The 24,474-nt window shown below is 45.2% G+C and overlaps 1 protein-coding gene across 2 annotated transcripts in view; it reads right to left on the bottom strand.

Moving 5' to 3' along the window:
* PRKG1 (protein kinase cGMP-dependent 1) overlaps positions 1-24,474 on the bottom strand; it is a 361,241-nt gene that overhangs the window by 290,020 nt on the left and 46,747 nt on the right. For both annotated transcript variants that reach the window (XM_062496175.1, XM_062496174.1), the window contains exon 2: positions 15,366-15,532. In XM_062496175.1, the coding sequence (XP_062352159.1) occupies positions 15,366-15,532 (167 nt within the window). The remainder of the gene's footprint in view (positions 1-15,365; positions 15,533-24,474) is intronic.

Below are 24,474 nucleotides of genomic sequence, written 5' to 3'. Positions count from 1 at the left end.
CTAAACGTCTGAAAGGCTGCAATTGCTGCCAAATCAGAACTGAATCAGCTATTAAACACCTCTACAAATTGCACTGATGTCGTGAAAACAAACCATGCCCATGTTAGCCAGAAACATTGGAGGCTCTGGGATGAATCACAGCAGTGACGTGGCTGCCGTGCTTGGAAGGACACAGTCATGACTTGGGGACGTCACCAGACAGCCCAGAACAATCACCCACCAAGTCATATTTTTTCATAGCTGCTCTCCAGAGCTTTTCAGGTGCAAGGCTGGTGTGTGCTGATTTATTTTGGGCTGGGAAAGCAGCAGTCTCACCTTATCGGATACTTTATCGACCCATTAAGTAGCAAATTTCTCTTAAATCTTGCTTTTTCTTTGAAGTACCTTCCAAAAAGTAAACAAAGGCACTTAAAAGGTCACAGACAGGTTTTCTTTCCTACACATGAAAGATGGAGGCATTTTTAAGCTTGACAATATTTTCAAAGCCAGTCTCCTGTATCACCTACAAATAGCTGGGAAAAGAGAAAATGTCTTTCTGCACCTGTATTTTCTCCCTCTAAATGAAAGGGTTGTTTCCTGACCCACTGAAAATTATGAAGCAGATCAAGAATGACAGAAAATATTTTCAGGTTGAAGGAAAAGGGACTCCTGTGGGCAAATGTAATTCATCTGAGGAAGGGATGGCTGACTGGATCCAAAATAAATGAGGTGCTGAGCGATCTCCCCGAGCTTGGAACAGCAATCATGTGAAATATTGGTGTATCCAAAAAGGGAGGCAGATACTGGCATCTACGCTATGGAAAACCAGAACCTGCATCTCCTCAGGAGCTGCTCCCCAGGTGAGACCCGGCAGGTGCAAAGCCATGAGGGAATGGATTGGGAAGGAAGGAAGGAAGGATGAAGGAGAAAAGCATGACACAGTCAGAGGGGTGTTCCAGCACCCAAATGTCCTTTAAACACCACCTGGCCCACATTCCATCACACAGAAAAGGAAGCGAAGATAATGGAGTACAAGTCCAGAGCAGAAAATGGGATTTCTTTCCAAGCAAGTAAGACTTGGAAGTGCAAAAAAAAAAAAAACCTTTAGCCACTGATCCCTTCCACAGGGTTCAGTCTGTAAAGCACACCAAAACAAACGGGATGGTTTTTAACCTGGATTACTGATGATTATGGAATTGCCCAATATGAATACACTTTGGAATATTCAACAAAGGGAGGCACTGACTCATTGTTGGTGTGCAGCCTACTGGGAACAGCTGCTTTGAATACTGATCACCTGAGCAGATTAATTCATCATTAATGTCTGCATGGAACCTGGGGGCTTCTAAAAATAAATGTCGCTTCCCAACCAGGACAATTGGGGTTTGTTTTGTTCCTTTGGAGGTGTAACCTGGCTCTTTAGGAATATGCTGTGCTTTTCCAGGCTGAGAGTGCTGGGGAGACCCACAAAAAAACCCCATATAATTCCTCAGATTTTGTCACTCTGCCAAATCCTGTCAGACTCTGCCTTGGAGACTCAGCCTCAACCTGCTTGTCCAGGTAATAATTGGCTTGTTCACAGCACTGAGTGCTCCTCTTTCATCCTGCTCAGGGTTTACTCCATGGTTTGGGCAGGTTTACAGCTCATCCCAAGGCTGGGCATCCACATGGAGCACAGACTCCATATCCCCATGCTTCCTCTAACAGGGAAACTTCTCCTCCTCCAAACCCTGCCTTCATTTGTGCCCCAAGCAGGTAAAATAACTTTATTAGCACAACCACTCTGCCATTCCATTCCAGTAGTCAATAAAACCCTTTCTGTCTGTCTGTGCTGCTTTTCCTCAATGGCTTTATCTGTTTGCTGATCAGTTTCCCCCATTCACTGAGACACAAATCCCACACACTGTTACTCCATTCCCCAGGTTCCCACAGTGCAGGAATCGATATTTTTTGAAAGACAAACCTAAACTGCCTTTTACTGAGGCCAGTATTCCCTTCCCCTGCCCACCCTGGGATCCTTGGCAGTGGTGGCTGTGAAACGAAACGATTTTTGAGGTTATTAACCTGCACAGGAGAGCTGAGGGGAGAATTCCGCACATCCTCAAAAATGGATTCCTCTGGAGTTGTTCCCTGGCACAAATTATAGGCCAAGCACACCAGTGGCTGTTTTCAGCCCATATTTTAGGTTATGGAATTGCTTCTTGCTGAGGTTTTGCTTGAGAGTAGGAGAGTTTCAGACTGCCTGGGAATGCAAATTCTTAGGGCAGCTTAGCAACAACAGCTCAGGGGGTGACTTGTAACAATGACAGAAGGAAGAAAATAGGAAGGATTGGAAAAAAAATCCCCTGCAGGACCTCGGTTAAAGCTTGTCAACAACAGAATCTGGCTGCTCTTCCCTTGTAAGAATTAGGTCTAACTTTGGTAAACACCACAAAAACCCCCTCATTTTATCAGCTACAAGCATTTCATTTCCACACACAGTACTTGGGTTGTTGTATGGGGAAAGTCCTTAACAAAGCAGATCCCAAAAACATCAAGAAATTTGGGATTGAGACCAAGACAAACCACACAGGAAGGACTGTGTGCCAAACTGATCAGGAGGTCATTCAGGAAAGCTGCAAGTGAAAAACAGATCTTGTCAAAGACACAGAAAAATCATTTAACCAAAGAGCAGAGGTTCTGGAGGTGCTTCCACCCAGACTTGCTCCAGGACAGGAGCCTGGCACATCTGGAATTTCAAATTCACTTAGCCTTGATTTATTATCAATATTTTTAACTAGCAGAGTCCCTCCAGCTGAACTTCCCACAGCAAAGACAAGAGGCAAGTACTTCTTATGCTTCCAGAAGTGGCCCTTAGCTCTGGATGAAGTTTTAATCCCAAGTCCTAAATCACACACAGAAAGGTGAAAGTTCTGTAAAAAAAAGGAACATAGTGAGCCATTTCTGTCCAAGAGTGTAACAAGCAGTGTTCATGTTCCCATTTACCAGGAAGATCCTTATGTCCCAGTTGTGTCCTTTTGGTTTTTTATGATGCCATTAGACAGCCAAGGGGATGTGGGGCCTGAGGGGTGGAAGTGTTCTCAATACTCCATCAGCAACTCTTCAGACTCCCTACAACTGGGACTTTTAGCCCTATCTAATATGAGCTGGAGGAAAAATCACTCAGCTTCCCTGCTGGATGACTTGAGGCTTTCCCAGCCAGATGTTCTACCTGAACATCCCACCAGAGAACAAGCAAGGAAAAAGCTGAGACACTTTGTTTTAATCACCTTCATTAACAAACAAATCATTCAAGTTTAATTTCTTCACCAGATAATAAATTTAGGTGTTGTTTTCTCCCAGCAAAGACCAGTTTTCAGGCTGTGTTTGTGATGGAAGGCCCTGAGGAGGAGCTGGGGTGTCCATTTCTCCAGGCAGCACCAAGGCATTCCAGCAAACCTTTGTACCCAGATCACCATCAGGCACAGAAAAGGTGCAAGGTTTCCCTGTTAAAACACTAAGGGAATTGGATTGAACCACTGGAGATGTGACACGAGGTAGCAGTACCTGATTTTGGAAAAACTCAGCCATTTAACAAACCCAGTTCTCTCTTCTCTGACTGACATTGGTGTCCTGAAGAACTTGAGCCCCACCAGGGCGTTCTCCCAGTTCCCAGTGCAGCCCATGTGAGAGGATGATGTTAGAATTACAAGCAGGCTGGAGACAGCAGCAGCAGCAATATTCCAGCACATTAGCAATCATCTGCCATGGGGAGAGCTAATTTTTGCCTCATTAGAGCCTGATATGAATCTGTGATGTTGAACAGTTCCGTTTGCAGCTGCTCCCAACCTGTTCTGGCCAGGTTTTTGTGGTAATCACTAGGCTGAACCAGAGCGGGGATGTTGGGGAAGCATTTCTTTCAAAAGAAACATGGTAGCTTTTAATGCACACCAAGATTCAGTGAATCCTTCTGGTTCTTTAACAGGTACCTTTTCCATGCTTCAAAGTTTTCCAGGGATCAGGAAGGACATCCAGGGATGAAGGGGCACAAGGTCTCCCAGGCCACCAGGGATATATTCCAAATATCCTGTATATAGCAAAGCTGACAGAACAAATGCCATGGAAGGAAACAGCTAAATCAAATTAATAAAATTACACATTCCCTTAGGAAGGGAATCATACTTGAAATGTAAAACTGTCTACATTTCCTAAGGAATTGTTTATGTCAAATTTGTATCCTGTCTTTCACCGCTGGGGAAAAAAAAAAAAAAAAAGGAAAATATTTTTTTTCTCTTAGGACTTGTTGCTTGTTTGGGTCTGCTGGTGCATCCTAATTCCTAAATGGAAGAAATCCCTTCACCCTTGGCATATTTCCATTCCCTATTCCCTTTCTGCATAATACAGAGCAGCCTGCTGTGGTGGAAGCTGTCCCTGTCCAGGGCAGAAGGTGGAACTGGATGAGCTTTAAGGCCTTGTCCAGACTGGCCTTGGACACTTCCAGGGATTGGGAATACACAACTTCTCTGTGCCGGGACCTCTCCATTATGGGGAATAACATCCTGAATAAACACAGGACAATCCAAATCAGTCTGACAGGACTCTCAGAAACCTTAACACTGATGCTCGTCACTCCCACAGCACTGTCACTGCATTAACTTGTTTATTATTAGCTTTTAAAAGCACTCATTCTTTCTACTCCTTATGGAGCTCTTAAAATCACTAATTTGTAATATTGGAGTGAATATTCCCTGATTTCTATTCTGGCATCAGAGCCATTCCTGATGCAGATATCCCACAGTCTGACAGCTGATCTGCATAATGTGGTGAATGTACTTATAACTCATCTCCAGACAGGGAAATAAATCCCCAGCACCTCTTCTTGCTGTGCACTGCAGCACAATGCACAGTTCTGGAAACGCCTCCCAAGTGCCAATTCTGACTTGTAGGGTTGAGAAAATTAAAACTGTGTTAAAAAACAGATCATTTCCATCACTTACTCAGGGGGAACAAAAGACCAGAGAGAGTTTTTAACCCTTAACCTATTTAGAGATCGGTAACCCTAAAGAATGGGATTTATCCATTCCATGGGGCCCAGCACAGGAGGGACCTGGAGCTGCTGGACAGAGCCCAGAGGAGGCTCCAGGATGATCAGAGGGATGGAGCAGCTCTGCTGGGAGGAAAGGCTGGGACAGCTGGGATTGTTCAGCCTGGAGAGGAGAAGCTTTGGAGCGACCCAATTGTGGCCTTCCAGTGCCTGAAGGAGCCAACAAGAAAGATGAAGAGAGAGACTATGGACAAGAGATGAAGGGACAGAACACAGGGAATGGCTTCCCACTGCCAGAGGGCAGGGATGGATGGGATATTCGGAAGGAATTGTTCCCTGGGAGGGTGGGCAGGCCCTGGCACAGGGTGCCCAGAGAAGCTGTGGCTGCCCCTGGATCCCTGGAAGCATCCAAGGCCAGGCTGGACTTTGGGGCTTGGAGCCACCTGGGATAGTGGAAGATGTCCCTTTGAGGTCCCTTCCCATACTCTTCCCTGCCTTGGCCTGATCAGCACTGAACAGTCCTCGGTGGAAGTCCCCACATCCATATACCATTCCACACTCCATTGCCTCCCATCAGCCTTCATTTACTGTGAGATTTTATGTTCTGCTTTGGCCCCAGCTCTCATTCTGTTTTTCAGACGCCTTGTTTGAGGCCAGAGCATGAAGGAAAGGTTTCACTTACTGCTCATCTTCCTCTGGTAAATAACAACATTAAACGGAGCATGGAGACAGCAGCTCGGTGACAGATGGGGCTGTGCTGGTTTGTGTCACCCAAGGACCTGGCTCGGAATGCTAACACATGGAAATCACCCGGCTGCGGAACTGGGAAGCAAATCTGAGGACCAGGAAGACAGAGAAAGAGCTCCAGCCCTGCTTTTTTTTTTTGTCAGCTAAATCAGAAGCTTGCCTGGAAATGTTCAAGGGCAGGTTGGAGCAACCTGGGCAAGGGGTAGGTGTCCCTGCCCCTGGCAGGGAATGAGATGTTCTTTAGAATCCCTCCCAGCCCTGGGATCTAGGATTTGCCAAAGTAAGACAGGAAACTGAGATTACCATTAAAATTTAAAAGACAAAGCAGCCCAAGAAGCTGTTGCAACTTCTCAACATTCCCCAGTCCCTTGATCTTCCCAAAACTCCTGAAGAAACCCAAATGCTTTTTGTTCCAGTTGACAGAGCACAAGAGCAGGAAATAAATGATCCTCCCAACAGCAATGATGAGCAAAGTAAGTTCAGCAGTGTTAAATATGTTCAGCCAAGTGGGGCCTGTGAAAAAGGCCTGTTTTTTCCAAGAAGGAAAACAATGTCCTGGAGAGAGCTGACAAATTATAATAAGCAGAGGCTGCTGGTGGAAAGCAGAAAATAAACTTCCTTTCTTTTCATTCATCATTGCAGCAGGTCCACTTGTTCCCTCCAGATGAACATTCCCAAGGACATCTCCTTCTCTTATCTTGTACCAACTGGGAACAAAAACATTCCTTGCTTTACCGAAAAATTATCTTCCATGGTATTATTCAGTCCAAATTTGAACACAGGAGAGCAGTGTTAAATAGAGATCTCTGGAGCTGGTTCTCATTTCAGGACATGTTGACCAGCCGGCTGTAAAAAAAACTCTATCCTGGGACCTGACACTTGGAGATTTTCCTCAGGCAATATGGAATTTTTACCCCATGGGTTACTGCAAATCTCCAGGGATTACTGGAAAACTTACATTTCAGCGGTGATGTCAGTTTTTCATCTTATTTCTGCCAAATATATCCTAAATTTTGGGTTGGGAGAGACTTTAAAGCTCATCTTGTTCCCCCCCCCCCCCCACCATGGATTACAGGTTTGGGGCACAAATGGTTCCATAATCCTTAGGAATATTTTTTGCAGGGATGCCTGCAGTAAATTCCTACATTATTGAGTTTTCAATGGATACAATCCTCTGCCAAGTGCTCTGGGATGACCCTGCTGGAGCAGGGATGTGGCACCAGATGTCCCTCCCACCCTGACTTGTCCCATGATCCTGAGGCAGCAGGGCTTTGCCATAGCCAGTTCCTCATTCCCCACTGCACATCTTTAATCCACATTACAACTGGACTTCCCTTTTCTGAGGGGAGAAACTGTAACAAGATAACAGGGCAATAGAACACAGTGTTTAGGGCTGAAAACTCTGGGGAAAAAAAACCCCTCATTTAAGTCAGATTTCACACAGTTATAAACAATGACTTTTTAAAAGCTCCTGGACCTCTCCATCCCCCGCAAAAAAAAGTAATGAGAGGAAAAAGCTAGGAGCAGAAGAACAACAAACAACACAAAATAAAATTAACTTTAGGAAGCCTGTGAAGTTACACATCACTACCAGTAAAAATTAAAAAAAGCCCCACAGTCCAGGCAGAAAGTGACTTCAAGTTACCTCCTACTCCAAGATAAGAGTTTACAGAGTCCCAGCAGTGATAGAGAGTCCCCTGTGGAGCTCCACTGGAAGGATGGGGCTGCAGAACTACCCCAGGATTATTGCTTTTCCAGATCTGCAGCATCTCCAGTCCCTACTGCTGCATACTTAGAATATGAGAAAGCTCACCCACTGTTATTTCATGTCCTGGTAGCTCCAGAAAATAGCTTTTGCAGTCAGAACCGAGAGGTTATGAAAACATTTAGCACAAGGATGGCAAACATCTTATTTTTATTAGTTTTTCCATCTTAAATCCAACGTGTTCTGATTGCATTTAATTATCATCTGTGCCTGGATGTGCAAGGAGCAGCAGCTGCTGGGATACACTGTAATTTCCATTATTTTAGATAAATACAGTGCAAACATTGATCTGGCATTTTGATTTGTTTCCTAAGAGCAGAATTCTCATTTTTCCCCGAACCCATCTGCCAGGGCTGCAAAGAAGTTGCAGATCAGGACCCCCACACATCAAAGCACAGGAAAAATCAGACAACTTTGCCAAATAATGCAATGCAAACATCTCCCCCCATCCCTCCCGGTTTTATCCTTTTGTTTGGATTTATCCTCAGACCTTTCTCTGTCAAACTTCTGTGCTGCACAAAGCCTTGGCCACAAAAATCCATGGGAGGTTTTTCCCGCCAATAAAAAGGAGAAGAAACCTCAATGAAGAAGAAAATGGGAAAAAATGTTCTCAAGAGCTTCCCCTGGGGTGAAGAGATGTTCAACCAAGGTGAAGTGTTTTAAGGAACATGGACAAGCTCCCTAGGACCAAGGGGAATGGTTTCCCCCATTTCACCCATTCCTGCCTGGAATAGCAATGATGAAGACACTGCTTGACAACTCTTTGGGATAAGGAAACTGCAGGACTCCAGACGAATCAGGAGCTGATCCTGATGGGATCCTTCCAGCTCAGGCTATTCTGTATTTGTGCAATTCTGACCCCGCCTCTCTCTCCATCCCCTTCCCAAAATTGGTGATTTTGAGCTCTCTCCCCACAGCCAAGAGCAGGAACAAAGGGCACAGGGCTCCCATGGTCTGATTATTTTTGTAGATGAGTTTTCCAAGCAAACAAGGAATCCAAAGCCAGTGGAGCCCACCCAAAGGGAGCCTTCCCTTTGCTGGTCCTTTAATGACAGTTTGCATTCTAACACCGGAATTTTTCTATCTGCACGCACAGCCTGAGTTACAGAGCCCTGGAGTTGAAGTGGCACAGCCAAAGGTCAGGATCCAGGCTCCTCCATGTTCACTGCTGGGCTGAAAAGTCCTTTTATTTCACATTTCACTTGTGGGAGCCACAACAAAAGGGAGTCACAGAACAGTGGGGGGGACAAGAAAGGCATTTGTGCCTCCTTTTCCATCAGCTATTATTAATAAAATGAATGGGGCTTTATCGTCCCAATTTCTATGGTAAATAAAACCCCCTTGACCACAAAGCAAACTTTGCATAACTGCTGAGCAGTACAAAATAAATGGCACATCAGCTATGATCTTATGTGGAGGACAAATCTTCTATAATTACATTTGTCATCCAGTAGGAACTGTTTTAGAAGAGGCTACACCTATCCACTGTTTTCCCTGGAGAGGGGAAGATGGATATCTGGCAGCCTGGGGATGAACCAGGTTGTAGGAAAGCATTTACAGAATAATTTATCTGTTTGATAAACTCAGCGTACTCCTCCCCAGCGATGAATTCTTTCAGCTTTTGCCAAGGCTGCCCAAGTTTTGTGTCAGTACCACACTGCAGAAAGACTCAGAGAGGCTCAGGTAATGATTAGATGGCAAGAGGAATAAATCACTGTGAATGGGAGCCGATCCCAAAGAAAGCCAAGCATTCACTAGGAGAATGAAAGGAATTCTCAGGTCAGCTCGACACTCAAACTTCTACAGCCCTGCAGAAGAACCTGCCAGCAGGCCCCTCTCTTCCAATTCCAATGGGGATTTGTGCTGGCAGCAGGGCTTGGCTGAGGACAGACACACCACACTTATCTGTTTGGGGGATTTACATCTGTATAAATCATCAAATACTCTCCAGTCCCTCCTGTCCCCTGCTAGTCTGGCAACACCTTCACAAATTCGGGAAGTCTGAAGTCATCAGTCCCAGTTTGGATTCCATTTTCTTCTCCTCTCTACCAAATATTGGCTCAGTTAATCAAAGGTTATGTTTTCCTTGCTGAAAAGTGATGGCTTCACCATTATTTCTTATCGTATTTTAAGTGCTAAGTTTTAGTTCTGCAGCTTTAAAAATAACTGCTGTATCCACAATATCAAACCACATCTGTCATGAGCCCAATCATCCTTTCATATCCCATTTCATCTCATGAACATTTCATGAAATAAGTACAAGAGATGTTTAATTCTCCATCACTAATAAGGGTAAATAATACTCTTGGAAGAGTTAATTATTAAGACACCATAAAATTAAAATAACAAGCTGATAAGTAGAAGATTTTCATTCCATTGCCTCGGATATGGCAGGACAACCCAATTTCTCCAAGAGGTAGGAAATCCATGAAGCCTGCAGGATTCCAGAGAGAAGCAGAGGAAAAGACCCTGACTCCTGCCCAACCCTCTAATACCAGGATGAAGGAAACAAAAATGAATAGTACAAAAGCAGATGAAAGCATGGAAGAGGAGAGCAAAGACGCTGCTGCCACATCTCCCAGGACATTTTCCCAAACCCCATGGGAAGTTCTGGGAAAGACAGGCTCCTTGGAGGACAGTGATTCATTGTGCAGAAATTCCCACGTTGCTGTAATTTCTAATTGATTCCTTGCCACACCGAGCTCCTCTGGACACTGAGCAAATGCTCCCCACCAATCTCCAGAGCCAGCACCCGTGCAAAGAGATGCTGTCCTGGATATCTGCTTGGGACAGCAGATCCAGACCCCTTCCAGAGGAGCTTTGGAGGCTCAGGGGGGATCCAAAACACCTGCTCTGAGAGGCAGAACAGCCTCAATTGTGTTGGAAAACCCCCAACTGCAATGGATGCTGTTGTTATTACCCTGCACAGTGCCCCTGGAAGATGCAGAGAAATGGGAATTAGCAACATTATCAGGAATATACTAGATAAAAGCATTCAAAACTGGCTGGTCCTACACCAGAAAGGAAGGACTTTCCCAGAGGAAGCCTAGCAAGGACAGTATTTTGGCACACAGGACACACCACACTGTGCAGCCAGGAAAATCCAACCTGCAGGGGCTCAGCTCCATCTCTCCCCATGTGATGCCAGAACATGCCAGTGACCCAGAACACCCTAGGCACACACAGAGTTCAGTCACACCCTGTGCCAGGGCCTCCCCACCCTCCCAGGGAGCAATTCCCTCCCAATATCCCATCTATCCCTTCCCCCTGGCAGTGGGAAGCCATTCCCTGTGTCCTGTCCCAACTCCCTCTCCAGCTCTCCTGGAGCCCCTTCAGGCACAGGTCTCCCTGGAACCTTCTCTTCTCCAGGTCACCACCCCCAGCTCTCCTGGCAGAGCTGCTCCAACCCTCGGATCATTTATGCTCCTTATTTATATTATCCTTATTTATTTATAGGATCATTTATGCTCCTTAAATCCAAAACAGGTCTGTGCTCTCTGCAATTTTTTCACTTCAAAGTATCAGTCCCACCAAGCCCTTTCCCTGAAAAGAGCAGGATCTGACTCACAAGACCCTACCAGGGAATTAGTCCTTGTAACCAGAGCCATAAAAAGAGAGGAAAGAAGGGTCAGAGGGAGGTGACACAAAGACTGAACACAGCACTGGGGATGACTGCACGGAGCATCCGAGAGCCTGCAGTGACCCTGGGGAGAAAGCAGGGGACTGGCCAGGTAGGAAAAGCCAACAGGAGGGAAAAGGGAGATGTGGAAAGGGAGAAGTGTCAGTGCCATCACACTGAGGGTGAATCCTTGGGGCAGAGGCTGTGCAGGCAGAAGGCAGCGAGGTGATGGCTGGGGGAACACAGACAACATCCATGTTGCTTTGGATTCAACAGGAAAAACCCCTGGAGCCTCCCAGAGGAGCATTTCACCCCTCTGAGGCCCCATGGAAGGGCTGCCATGGCCTCCCATTTGTCTATGTAATTTGTTTGTCTTCCCTTATCCCACCCAGCTCCATGCCGTGGCAGACCCCGCAGCTTCTAGGAATTCACTGCTTCCCAAGACTCCCAGAAACTCACATTCCCGTGGGAAATCACAATTACATCCTTCCTTTGGAGGAGCTACTGAGAAGGAAGCAAGGGACTAAGTCACCTTTAAAAATAAAAGACAAATCCCCACAACTGAAGACAAAAATAAAAGGAAATTTAAGAGGACAGGGAAAACTACTGGAACAGGGGCTGGGGGAAGTGTAGGCTGGTTCTCAGCATGGTCCTTAAAAAGCTGCTTCTACCCTTTTCATGCCTGTAGAAGCAGAAGCACACAGGGGTTTGTCTTCCCTGGGGTTCTCCAGGTGTGCGCAGAGGTGCAGCCTCAGAATTCATTTGCAGCACCCACTGCCAGTACAAAACCATGAGCCACAAACAAGCTAATCCAAGGAATTCCCCCTTCCCCCTGGGTCACTGAATTGTTTCTTCCATGCTTCACGGGAATGGCACCCACTCTCAAGGGAGGACTCTTTACACCTATTACTACATTTCCTAAAAAAAAAAAAATATCTGTTTATTCCCAGGAGAGCCTCAAACCTGGACCTTGTCACCTGATTTCTCCACAGGATCTTCCTGCCCTAATCCAACCTGACAGCCTGCAGCTGACTGGCTCAGCCAGAGGAAACATTTGGAGTCGGAGGTGGAACATCACATTTATCCTTTAATATCATTAATTATTATTAACCACCCACACACAGCTCCAGCCTGTCAACACCACCCAGACCTGAGGTGGAGCTCTCTGAAAATACCTCTCCAGGCTGCCATATAAAAAGTGTTTTTAGCAAAATTTTAGGAATGTTGTGAAGTCAGCAAATGCAAACCTGCAAAACTAACGCTTGGAAAATGTTTAGGTTTTTTCCCTTCATGAAAAATAAATGGAGGTAGCAGACTCATTTGTGATTAATTAACAAGAACTTTTTTTTGGCTCTAAAAACACTCAGTTTGAAGACAAATAATCTGCTGAACCACTCTCAGAGCAGCAAAATTTCTCCCAGGAAAGGGAATATATCCAATAAATAAGTTACTTTTCCTCTCACAATTGTTTCCCCAGCAGAGCTGAGAGTTCCAATGTGGAGTAGTTTAAGGCAGAGCATCACTCATCCCCCTTTTCATTGCCAGTCTCACAGTCTGGAGGAATATGCCTGCTGGAGGTGGGCACAGCAGGGATGTTTAATGCTGCCAGCAATTTCAGCCCCTGATGGATACTTGTCACATCACAAATACATTCATTCCCACCTTCAAAGCACAGCTGTAAAGGAAATTTTTTGGTGTTGCTCAAGGTTTAGGGCATCTCTTGACCCATTTCAGTTAGTAAGGAACAGTTGAAGGGGTTTCTTCCTACTTTTTGAACACAAGGGAATCAAAGAATGTTCTCAGAGAGCTGGAGGAACAGCACAGGCAGGGTGAAGCCAGAGAAATAGTGTTTTAAAGAATAGGATGTGGTGGGGCCAGCACCTGAAAGCCTGAATCAGGGGCCCTCATATCTCTAGAGGTGGGAATGTGGTCAGCAAGACACATACTGTGGCTAAAGTCACCCCAGAATACAAATAAAAAGCTTATTAGATTTATTAAAAGCAAAGAAGCTCTAAATTCAGGATTCCACTCGCTGAGAAATTTCAAGTTTAGCTCCTGAAGCAAAACTCTAGTTTTTTAGACTCAAAAAGCTCAAAGAAGAGCAAGAGCCCAAGAAGGTAATGAAAAAGGAATTAATTGAAGGAGGATGGCATTTATTTGATTTTTGAGAAAAACACCTCTTAAGTAATACTTAAAGATGGGTCTCTCAAGTGAGTTTTGCAAAGAACAGAGTTTTTATTTGGGTTTATTGTGTTAATAATTGAGAGGACACAGAATGAGGCTCACAAAATGAGCTCTCATAACTATAGCCCAACCTATTTGATAATGTCCTCTCCCATTTCCAGGACTTCATCATCACTCATTGCATTATGTCTAAACATAGACTATAAACTCTCCATAATTGGGTTTACAAAGCATTATGCATATTTAGGGAGCTATCTAAATAATCTTAAATTAAGTTACAAAGCCAAGGGAAGAGCCAAGTCATGCCCTCACACACACAGGGCTGCCAGGAGAACATGGAAAACCTCAAGTGCCCAAAACAAAAAATCACAAAATTTGTTTTTGACACACATTTGTTGCATACTCATCACCATATGGCCATCTGATAAATAATAACCATAAATACAATAAAATCTATCAGCAGTAAAGGGTTATCTGAGTACCAAGGTGTGCTCAGTACCCCAAACCATGCTGGAAACAGTTCTGCCCCTAATTCCCCACCGAAATCCTCTCCAGGGAGTGGGAAGAGGCTGAGCAGGAGATAAACACACCCTGACATGTCCTGTTCTTAGGGGCTTTTTCAAGGGACAGCATTGAGCACAACATCCCAAAAGCAACCAGGCAGCAAACACCCTATGAGCAAACCTTTGGTATGGGGGGAATTTGGGAAGCAAGCACAGAACTGCACAGTGCAAATCCTCCACGTTTCCACTAGGAAGAAAATATTATTCAAGGATTATTTTAAAGCAGTTTTTTATCATCAACAGAACAGATTCTGCACCTCAAAGTAGTCTCTGTATTCAGAGGGCTGAAAACCTTGAATCCTTCCATGCAGTGCTGGGAGTGGAAACACATAATTTACAGAAAAAAAACATTTCAATGTGCAAAATTCAGAACTGTGAAAAACCAGAGGAATTAAACCTGCGCCTTGAGAAAGGACTTAACCTTAAAAGGACAGAAGCTTCAAGTTGTTTTCCTGACTGGAAACCAGTGAGGAGTATTTGCAACTATACAGCATGAGGAATTTGGCAAGAAAACTTGTTTAAAGGATGGCTTACTGCCTTGGAAAGATTTTTGTTTAAAAGAATGATTTAAGATATTAAAATATAGACGGGCAAGTGAAAAACCTCCACTCTCCTTAGGTGTTATCTGGCCAAAATGTTTGAGTACACCAGACAGTTCTGGTGAGGAGCAAGAAGAATTTGATACGCATTTATACACTGTGGTACCAAATCACATCAGGAAGGAAAACAGGGATATTTCCCTCAGCATCAGCCACTCTGAGGACAGGGATGCTGGATGCACATAAGGTTTGCTCCAGCTCAGTAGCTCTGACAGCTGACACTCACTTCCTTAAAAATAAAAAGCACAAATATACACGAAATATGCTCAATTTAACACGTGGAGAGTGAGAGAACCTGGAAAGAAGACGATGCCAAGCACAAGGAGCTGGGATTTGGAAAGGCAGGGCATTGGCAACATCTGTTAGAAGATGTTTCCAAAGGTGAGCCCACCCTGCTCTGGTGTTCCCTGAGAAGCCCAGTACATCCTGTGACAAAGCAGATGTGCTCCAGCACAGGTGATGCACCAGCACCATTTTCCATCCTCCCAAGCACAGCTCCTGTGGACAGCCCCATGTGCTGTACCACCAACATTTACACCTGGGAGGAGGCTGTGACCATGTTCTCCCTGTTCCACGGCCACTTCTGATCTCCATATCATCATTCCTTCTGTTAAAATCCTCATTTATCCAGCAAACCATTGCCTCCAAGTGCAGGAGCTCTGCTTAGGGAAGGTTTATTCCAATGCAGGGTTAACAGCTTTCACATCCTTTCTCTAGCCAGGCAGGCATGCAAATCCAGGCATAATTTTCCAGGCAAAAGCAGTCCACACAATTTTTAAGCAACCATATTTAGACAGCCTCTTTCTCTGAAACCGTTTTTCCCATGAAAGTTTTTGTCTCTTAAGTGTTGAAAAAAAGGAATAAATAAGATTTTTCCTAACCCTACCTTCCATGACGTAGACCAGAGAACCCACATCTCCCTCCTTGATGATGCAGCTGTCCTTGCCATACTCCACGGGGTACATACAATCCACAATCTCCTGGATCTGGGACAATTCCAGGTTCTTCATGAAGTCATTGTCAAGGATTGCTTCCTTTATTAGCTCCTTGGACCTGGGGCACAAATAAATTTAAAAAAAAAAATTAGTGTGTTCCCTAAAAATGTGCAGACAAGTCAAAGAAAAAAATTACAGAGATGTGAGCTTGCAAATATTTTTTGTAAATAAGCTTTAGATACATCCAGCACTGAAATAAAAATAGATCTTGTGGAGCTGCAAAATCCTCTTTTAGCTACAAGTTTCACATCTACAATAACACAGCTACTTGGAATATCTTCCATACACAAAACTGAAAGGGAGCACAAACAAGAAGGTAACAGATTTATAACTTCGTTTATTATATTTCCTATTAACTACACAAACTGGAGCACACCAAATGGTAACACTGCACAGATTCTCTGAGTATTTATATTATAATCACTACAGGAGACATTTGGCACAAAATTTCTAAAGTGTCCACTTGTGCAGGCGGACAACTGAGAATTTTAAATCCTGATCTAGACCAAAACTAAAGCTCCTAAAACACCTCCAAGCTGGACAGCAGCTCCTTCATTCCTCACCCTGGGGGCTGAGCTGTTCACAGCCAGCAGCTCTCTGCAGAGCCTGGGCAGTCAGGAGGGGTTTAGCTAAGGGAAAGATGAATAGGAAGCAAAGTTTTCAAAGAAAAACACTTTAAGGGGTCATGTCTTCTTGACAAAGAGCCAGAGTGGGACTTGAGGAGACCCAAACCAGCCCAGCCTTGGGGATATCACAGTCCTGGCACAGGGTTAGAAGCTTCTCAGGGTTCTACCCACCGCAGAACCAGCTCGGTGATGTTTAAGATTCTTTTTATTCCTTTGAGGGTTTCGAGGCTATTTGAACACTGCTCATTCCACTGGACACCAGAGGCTACCAGAAGTGACCCTGCTGAAGGGCAGGAGGGGACAGGACCAGCCTGCCCAAGGAGGAGGTGCCACAAAACCACTCCTGAGAGTCAGAATCTGCCTTCACACCAATCCCTGACTGCCACTCCAGCCCTTCCTGGGTGCAAAGAAGGACCCCCAGGAAAGCCTGCACCTGGGGGATGCCTTCCTTCCAGCAAAGCTGGGGATTTGTAAGGCTGACCAGGTGCTGTCCCATTTCCTCATCCCACCTCCTGTGCCAAACCAGAGGATGCTTTCCCTGCTGTGCCCCCATTCAGCTCTTGACTGCTCTTCTGGTCTCAGCCACCCCAAATCCTCTTAACAACGAGCTCTTTATTAGTGTTGCCTAACTGCCCACCAAAGAAAGCCTAATTAAAGCTTTTGTGTTCATTGTGGCAACCTGCACTCCAATTCCAGGTATTTATTTCATTCCAAGGCTCCAAATTTACTTCATTTCTCCTTGATAAAGTCAAGCTTTCAAGTGGAGTTGCTGCAATAGTACCCAAAAAAGACTGTGGGGAATTCCTGGCCCAAGTCAAACTTCCCTCTGGATGCAGAGATCCTCAGCACAAAAAATGCTCTCCTTACTGGAACTGAACATGTGAAAGGATTTGAGAAGGAGTTGAGAAATTCGGTCCAAACAGCAGCGAAGGAACAGGAAAACTTAGTTGGCCTCAATGAGCTTAAAGGTCTTTTTCAGCCTTTATGATTCCAGCTGGGGGGAAGACCAGTGAAACAGAGCCAACATGAATAAATCTAGGGAATTCAAGAGCTTAGTAATATTATCAATATTATATTATTATCAATATTAATGTAATATTATCTCAGGTGGGTAAGAAAACATCCGAACCACCTAATTCAGTCACTGTCCTCAACACAGGAATATCAGAGCAAGCTCAGGGGTCTCCAAGTCATCCAAACCCTTTTAACCACCCCACAAAATACACCATCATGAAGGAAAACACGCTGGCTGGGACATCAATGAAACACAGCTTCATCTCTGCCACATCTGAGCATCCTAAAATTAAATAGCCACATGGAAAGGGCTGGATAATAACTCAGTCATGCTTGAATGTGAGCAAAATAGGCTTTATTAGTAGGGATAATTGGTTAAGATGAGACTTTGACTACAAAGCCTGGGAGAAAAGCACCTCCAGCTGCCCTTAAACAGGGCTTGCTGGAGGAGCAAAACTGCCTTGAAAACCAGCTGCTTACATATGAGAGCATTTCACAGAATCCCAGACTGCTTTGGGTTGGAAATAACCTTAAAAATCATCTCCTTCCACCCCTCCCACCACAGATTAAACCACCCTCCATAGTTTGGGAGCTCCAAACCCTTCCAGCAGGAAATATTCCATCCATCTTTTAGAGTCAAGTAAGAAAAAAAGCTGAGTTTGATATACTTGAAAATGAGTTGGTGCTAAAAATACAATGTCAGAGCTACAAGCAGAGCTCCTCTATTGTTCCCTGCGAGAGAATATTCGTCATTCTTAATAATTCAGAAAAATTATTCATGCATTGTGGCTTGCCAGTCCCACACACTCGCACATGCCAGGCCTTCAGCAACTTCAATATTATTTTATTATTATTATTATTAGCTTTTATTTCCCTGTAATTCACAGGTGCCATTTCAGATAAATAGGCTTTTTTTGTGTGTGTGTGTTTTTTCTTATGTACAATCCCAGGTGAGAAAAGCCCTCCCAAACCATCAAGTCCAACCTGTGCTCAATCCACACCTTGTCACCAGCCCAGAAACACATGAACCTCGGAGCACATGAATTAACTCCTAGTTCCCAATTATTCCACAACAAATGCTTCTCCAAACCAAGCCATTCCTTAATCATCACAATAATTTCAAAATAGCAGCTATCCCACACATATGAATACAAGAATCTACCCAATAATACAGCATAAAAAGTATTTCAAATGGTTGGAAATCACACTCTTGCCATTGTAAGTGCTTTAAACAAGATAAAGCTGTTCCATTACGTCGTATTTTCCACCAGAATTTCTTCTGTACTTTCTGGTTCAGGTTTCTAATAGGAACAACACACAAACAAAGTAACCTACAATATTTGTAAGGCAGAAGGACTGTTTCTAAATGAGCTGTCTGAAGGAGGAGGATTTCCATGAATATTTACTTAGCACTGGAGTGAATGTCTCTGCCTTCAGAGGGTCACTCAGAGTAGAAAGCAGTTATTGCCATCTTTCCTCTCCAGAGCAAGCAGCCTGGCACCAAGCCATCCCTGTTTTCCTGAAAGATTAATGACCAAATGTGCTGGAGACTTGATGAAGAGTTTAAAAAGAGGGCACAATCCTCTGTGATACATCCTGTCCCAAATCAGTTTAGGTCCATCACGGTAATTAATAAGGCAACAGGAGGAAGAAGCTAATTGCATTTGAATTTGCAGAAGTCATGCAAAAAGAACCTTAACAAGTTGCCTACAAATACACTTAATGCATAAAAACCTGGTGGTGCTGCCTCTCAGGAGCAAAGCACACAGAGGGGTGTCCATGCACACACCTCCAGTGCTGTACTGGGCGTGCTCTGCTCCCCCAGCCCGACCACAGCCAGCCACCAGCATCCCCAACAAGACAAAGAAATTTAGTTTTCAGTCCCAGCAAACAGAAGCTGTGTTGAGCTGTGGAAAGCCTTACGTTAGAGGTTTGCAGTGGCCATAAAATGCTGAATTTCAAACCCTGCTATGAACATCCATTGGCACAAACGCCGGAGATAAATAAAAATGCTGGTTTGTAGCAGATGGGAAACAAAACTCCGGAAATGCATCCCTAGCAGTGTGGGGAGCTTGAGAGAGGGGGGATTCTGCCCCTGTGCCCCTGTGCTCAGGTGAGACCCCACCTGCAGAGCTGCCCCAGCCCTGGGGCCCAGCACAGGAGGGACCTGGAGCTGCTGGACAGAGCCCAGAGGAGGCTCCAGGATGATCAGAGGGATGGAGCAGCTCTGCTGGGAAGAAAGGCTGGGACAGCTGGGATTGTTCAGCCTGGAGAAGGAAGGGCTCCAGGGAGACCTCAAAGCCCCTGCCAGTGCCTAAAATGTCTCCAGGAGAGCTGGAGAGGGATTTGGGACAAGAGATGAAGGGACAAGACAAGGGGGGATGGCTTCCCACTGCCAGAGGGCAGGGTTAGATGGGATATTGGGAAGGAATTGTTTCCTGGGAGGGTGAGGAGGGGCTGGAATAGAATTCCCAGAAAAGGTGTGACTGCCCCTGAATCCCTGGAAGCATCCAAGGCCAGGTTGGACAGGGCTTGGAGCACACTGGCTCCAAGTGGAAGGTGTTCCTGCCCATGGCAGGGGTGGCACTGGGTGGGCTTTAAGGTCCCTTCCACCCCAATCCTTTCTGGGATGCTCTGCAGCCCGAATTAATCCATGGTGCTTTGCAATGCACAGTAAAATACCCAACCCTGCAGCACAGTCTGTTGTTACCTCGACAGGAATTCCCATTTTCCAAGGAGCACAATAAATGCTCAACCCAGGCTCTTCCCTCAAAGCAACAAAAGCTGTGTTCCCTACACTGGGTTTGTCCCTTCTGGCATGTACAGTAAATATTAGAATACAAAGTTATTCTTCATCCCAAAAGGGCTTATTTCAATGTGAAAAGCCACTTACTGGCTTTAAGGAAGGGAAGAATTTAGGAGCAGATAGAAAAACTTCTGACAGACCCCTCCAGGGAGGCTTCCAGAAACCAAATCCTCCCACCACAGCCTGTACTGGTGAAGCCCCAGTTTGCAATGGAGCCTGCAGGAACCTCAGGGTCAAGGGGAGCTACCCAGGAATCATTCCCCTGGAAATCTGCTGCTGGCGAGAGCTGATTAAACAGAGGTGGATAAGGAAAAACAGAAGAAATTAAGAGTTAAATTCAAGGATTAGTGACACAATTCTGAATTCTAGGGTGTTCAGCACCACAGCTTTGCAGCAAAACCATTTGAAACTACCAGTAAGGAAAATGAAAAGCAATGTACTGGTTGGACAGGCTGGAAGATGCCTGCACAAAAAGGGAAGAAAAAGCACACGCTGGCGTGAAAAAAATAAGCAAGACCATTTCTTTAGCTGTCTCCATCTCAAACTTTCAAGCAAAACTTTTCAATATGTCAATACTAATGGGAGGAAGGAGTATTTTTTTCAGGAGTTTCACCCATCAGGAATTAACAAATACTACTAATAACCTAAATCTCCATATTTAGGAGGGAAACATCCACAGGAACTTGACCAAGTAGACAGAGACACCTCAAGTTTACAGCAGTCAAAATGCAGGGCCCTGGGAGGACTCCTTTACTCACACAATAAACCCTGCTCCAAAGCTACTACAATCAGTGGCACCTTTTGGGCTGGGTCATCGCTGTTGTAAAAATCCAAATTATTTGTAGAAACTCATGCCCAAAAGCACTATATTTTGGAACCTTACATATCCCTGTCCAAGGAATTAAGCTGATGTCAGAGATAAGTATGGAAAATAAAATTAAAAAAAAAAAACAAAAACTGCAGCCTTTGCTCCCAAATCTGACATGGGACACAAGAATCCAGCCAATTCCCTACAACAAACGTCTGTTTAAAATCCACACTGTGAAATGTTTAAAAGTGTTTACTTCTACAAAATGTGGCCATGGAAAAAGAAAATAAAAAAAACAACCTTCCTTAAAAAGGGAAAACACAGCCAAGGATTGCTCCTGCTCCAGCTTCCCTGAAACTATCCAGCAGGATACGAACACATGACACGGCAACAAGCATCAGACAGATATTTTGTTTTAAGCTGTCCCCAGACACACCTCGGTTTACAAAGGGGATGTCCATTCCAAATGGCAAAAAGCAAAGGCTGCAAGTTTCCAGCAAGGTTGGGGAAGCTTTTTGCTCAAATTTTGTATTTGTAGAGCTGCTAACTCTGTTTTAAGCCCTTGTATAGTACAAAGAGTAGGCAAGACTAAAACACACGCTCGGCTCTGCTCTGGAATAGAATCCCAAGTGGTTTGGGTTGGAAAGGACGTTAAAATCACCTCTCTCCACCCCCTTTGAGCTGTCCCAAACATCTTCCACTATCCCAGGCTGCTCCAAGCCCCATCCAGACTGGCCTCAGACACTTCCAGGGATCCCAGGGGCAGCCACAGCTTCTCTGTGCCAGGCATCTCCACCCTCCCAGGGAAGAGTTTATTCTATCTGTGGAACCTGAATTTCCTCTCTGGCATTCCCAGAACCCACTCCCCCTTGTCCTGGCACTCCAGTTCCTGATGCAGGGTCCCTCTCCAGCTTCCCTGAATCCCTTCAGACCCTGCAAGGAGCTGTGAGGTCTCCACACAACCTTCCCTTCCCCAGGCTGAGCACTCCCAGCTCTCCCAGTCTGGTTCCAGAAGGAAGCTGCTCCAGTCCCCTCAGCAATTTCAGGAGTTGCTCCAACAGCTCAGTGTCCCCCTTACATTGAAATATCTACATAACTCATCTGTGGCCTGACCACACATCCAGAGGTTCCAAACTGGCAGCTGAGAACCACAAAGCCTCCAGTGATACCAGAATAAGCATCATCAAGAGATAGCAGTCCAAACCAGTTCCTGGCACTTCTCTCTGCCCAGCACGCTGGGTTATGGATTGTTGTCAGCTCCTAAGTTCCCATCTAATAACCAGAGGTAGGAAACAGAACTTCCAGGATGATTATTTAATCCCTCAATCACCAGCTTGAAGCCCGCACCCTTCAGCAAAGCTGCTTTTGCAACTAAAGTGAAATTCTTGGTGCCAAGGCGAGGTGGAGGGTTCTCCATGAGTGCCTTTAGTGCCAAAGCTCCCGGAGCAGGAGCAAACCTCTAGCACAGGGCACTTCCTGGAGGCTGGATAATGCCTTCAGATCCTAAAATCTGCAAGGGAACAAAAGGATCTTTTCATGGCTCACTGTGAGGAGCAGGGCAGGAGAGAAAAGCTCGGACCTATGGGTAAGGTCTGGGGCTTGTTTGGACTCTAATGCCATTAACAGCTGATAACTCTGAATTAGCTGTTTGTTTTGGCTCTGGATAAAGCCCACTTTAGATGTTCCTTCAAGGGAATTTTAAATATAACTCCAGAGAGCTATTTTTGTCTCAATAACTGGAAATAAGAGTAGGATTCAAGTCTGGGACTGAGTAACATGAAGGCCTTTAAATACACTCTTGGATTTTCATTACAGTGCTTCCTTTTCCCACAACTCACAACCCACAGCCCATCTTCGGGTTTTAGAGGAAATTTCTGAGCAGGATCTTAAGCATCTTCAGCGAGGCTGCTCCTAAATAGCTGGATGGAAGAATGTTCTTCACAGGAGTCCACTAAGATTTTTAACCAAACTGCCAATTTAAAAAGAGGTTAGGCAATTCTGCCCTGACCTAAACCTGTAAGCCAGAAAAGCACCTTCCACATTTCCAGGTTTTCCTGCACTTCAGTACAACTTAGAGTTGCAGAATCAAACTGCTCTGCAGAGAATCTTGCTCAGACAGCTCCACTTAGGATTTCTAAATATATCAGTACACTGCTGTTCATTATATCATATTCTGGCACTCAACATTTAAAAAGAAAAATCATTTTAGCAAAAAAAAAAATATTCAAATCCCCTTTCACCTACGCTGAAAATTGTTGTTGGTATAAAAATACTGTAGGCAAGATTTGGTTAACTTGCATTTTAATGTGTCTCACCCCACAGATCTTAATTTACCGCCCTTTTTTAGGCTCTTAATTTGCATCCTACAAAGCCCCAGCTTTAGACACCAGAAATGTTGGCAAGATCAGGCAGAAGAAGAAGTTGGCTCTTGCCAGCACAGTTTGCCTCCTCCTGCACTCTCTGACAGCTCCAAGGAACTCCCACATGAGCTGCATTTTGAGAAACCACTACCAAGCCCTCCGAGCAGGATTAAGCAGCTCCCTGATTACCTGAAGCAAACAGCAGCAGCTTTGGGCAGCTAATGAGAGGTGAAAACACAAAATCAGAGAAGCGTCCAGATTGGAAAAGATCTCTAAGGCCATCCAGTCCAAACTGTGATCCCCACCTTGTCCCCAGCCCAGAGCACTGAGTGCCACGTCCAGCCCTTCCTTGGACACCTCCAGGGATGGGCACTCCAAAGCTCCCTGGGCAGCCCCTGCCAAGGCCTGAGCACCCTTTCCATGGAGAAATTCTTCCAGAACATGCAGCAAAGTGATGGTGAAGGGGGATGGATGTCTCTCAGGGCTGCCTGACTAAAACCAAGCAGATTTTTGAAGGGTGTTACCCCGTGCATTTCACAGTTTCAGCGCTCACATCCAGCACAGCTGTGCTGGAGGCTTCTTGCACCTACAAAAATAGCAGAGAAAACATATGTCCCCATATGTCTCCACACTCAGGGACCCAGAAACAACCCAAACTCCTCCAGAAGGAGCTCGGCGAGCAAGATGGAGTCACAGAGACCCAGACAACACATCCTGAAGGTCACGACACTCCATCTTGAAAAGAACCATGGAGTTGAAATGCAGGAGTTTTTCCATCCATCAAACCATTATCCATGTGGGCTTCCAGTCCTGGCAGCTCCATGCAGTGACCCCTGACTGAAGGCAGGGATGAGCAGTGCAGCTAAATGGCAACTCCAACAGTTCTCCCAACTTTATCAGTGCCTTTGGAGGTCTGTGTGGCTCCCTGGGGATAAATGAAGGCATGGACAGTGAGCTGCACCCATTCCCTGGAGAAGGAATTATTGATGGCCACCGCAGAGATGGCTTCACCCTGGTACAATAGGCAGGAAATCTGCCAAGGGGATGATAACCTAATTTACATAGATGCAGAAATCCAATTAGGGATCCTCTGAGCAGAGACAGCTCACTCTGCTCTCCTGGATTAGAGGCTGAGAACACGTCAGGAGCTCCTCCAAATGCACCGTGGGCCAGGAGAGATGGATGTGCTCTGAAAAAGCATTTTGCTCCTCCCTGATATAAACACATCTGCTGGGAATGCTGTCACAGCCAAGGAGATAGAGAGGTGTTCCAGTGAAAGTTCAGGAGGGAGATTCACAGGAATTGTGATGGATGGGGAGGGGAGAAAAGCAACAGAGATTTCACATCCCTCACTCTGATTCACCCAGCACGTGTGATGGATGGGAC

Source organism: Cinclus cinclus, chromosome 7, assembly GCF_963662255.1.
Source record: "Cinclus cinclus chromosome 7, bCinCin1.1, whole genome shotgun sequence".
Classification (NCBI taxonomy): Eukaryota; Metazoa; Chordata; class Aves; order Passeriformes; family Cinclidae; genus Cinclus; species Cinclus cinclus.
This window is presented reverse-complemented; position numbering and strand designations above follow the sequence as displayed.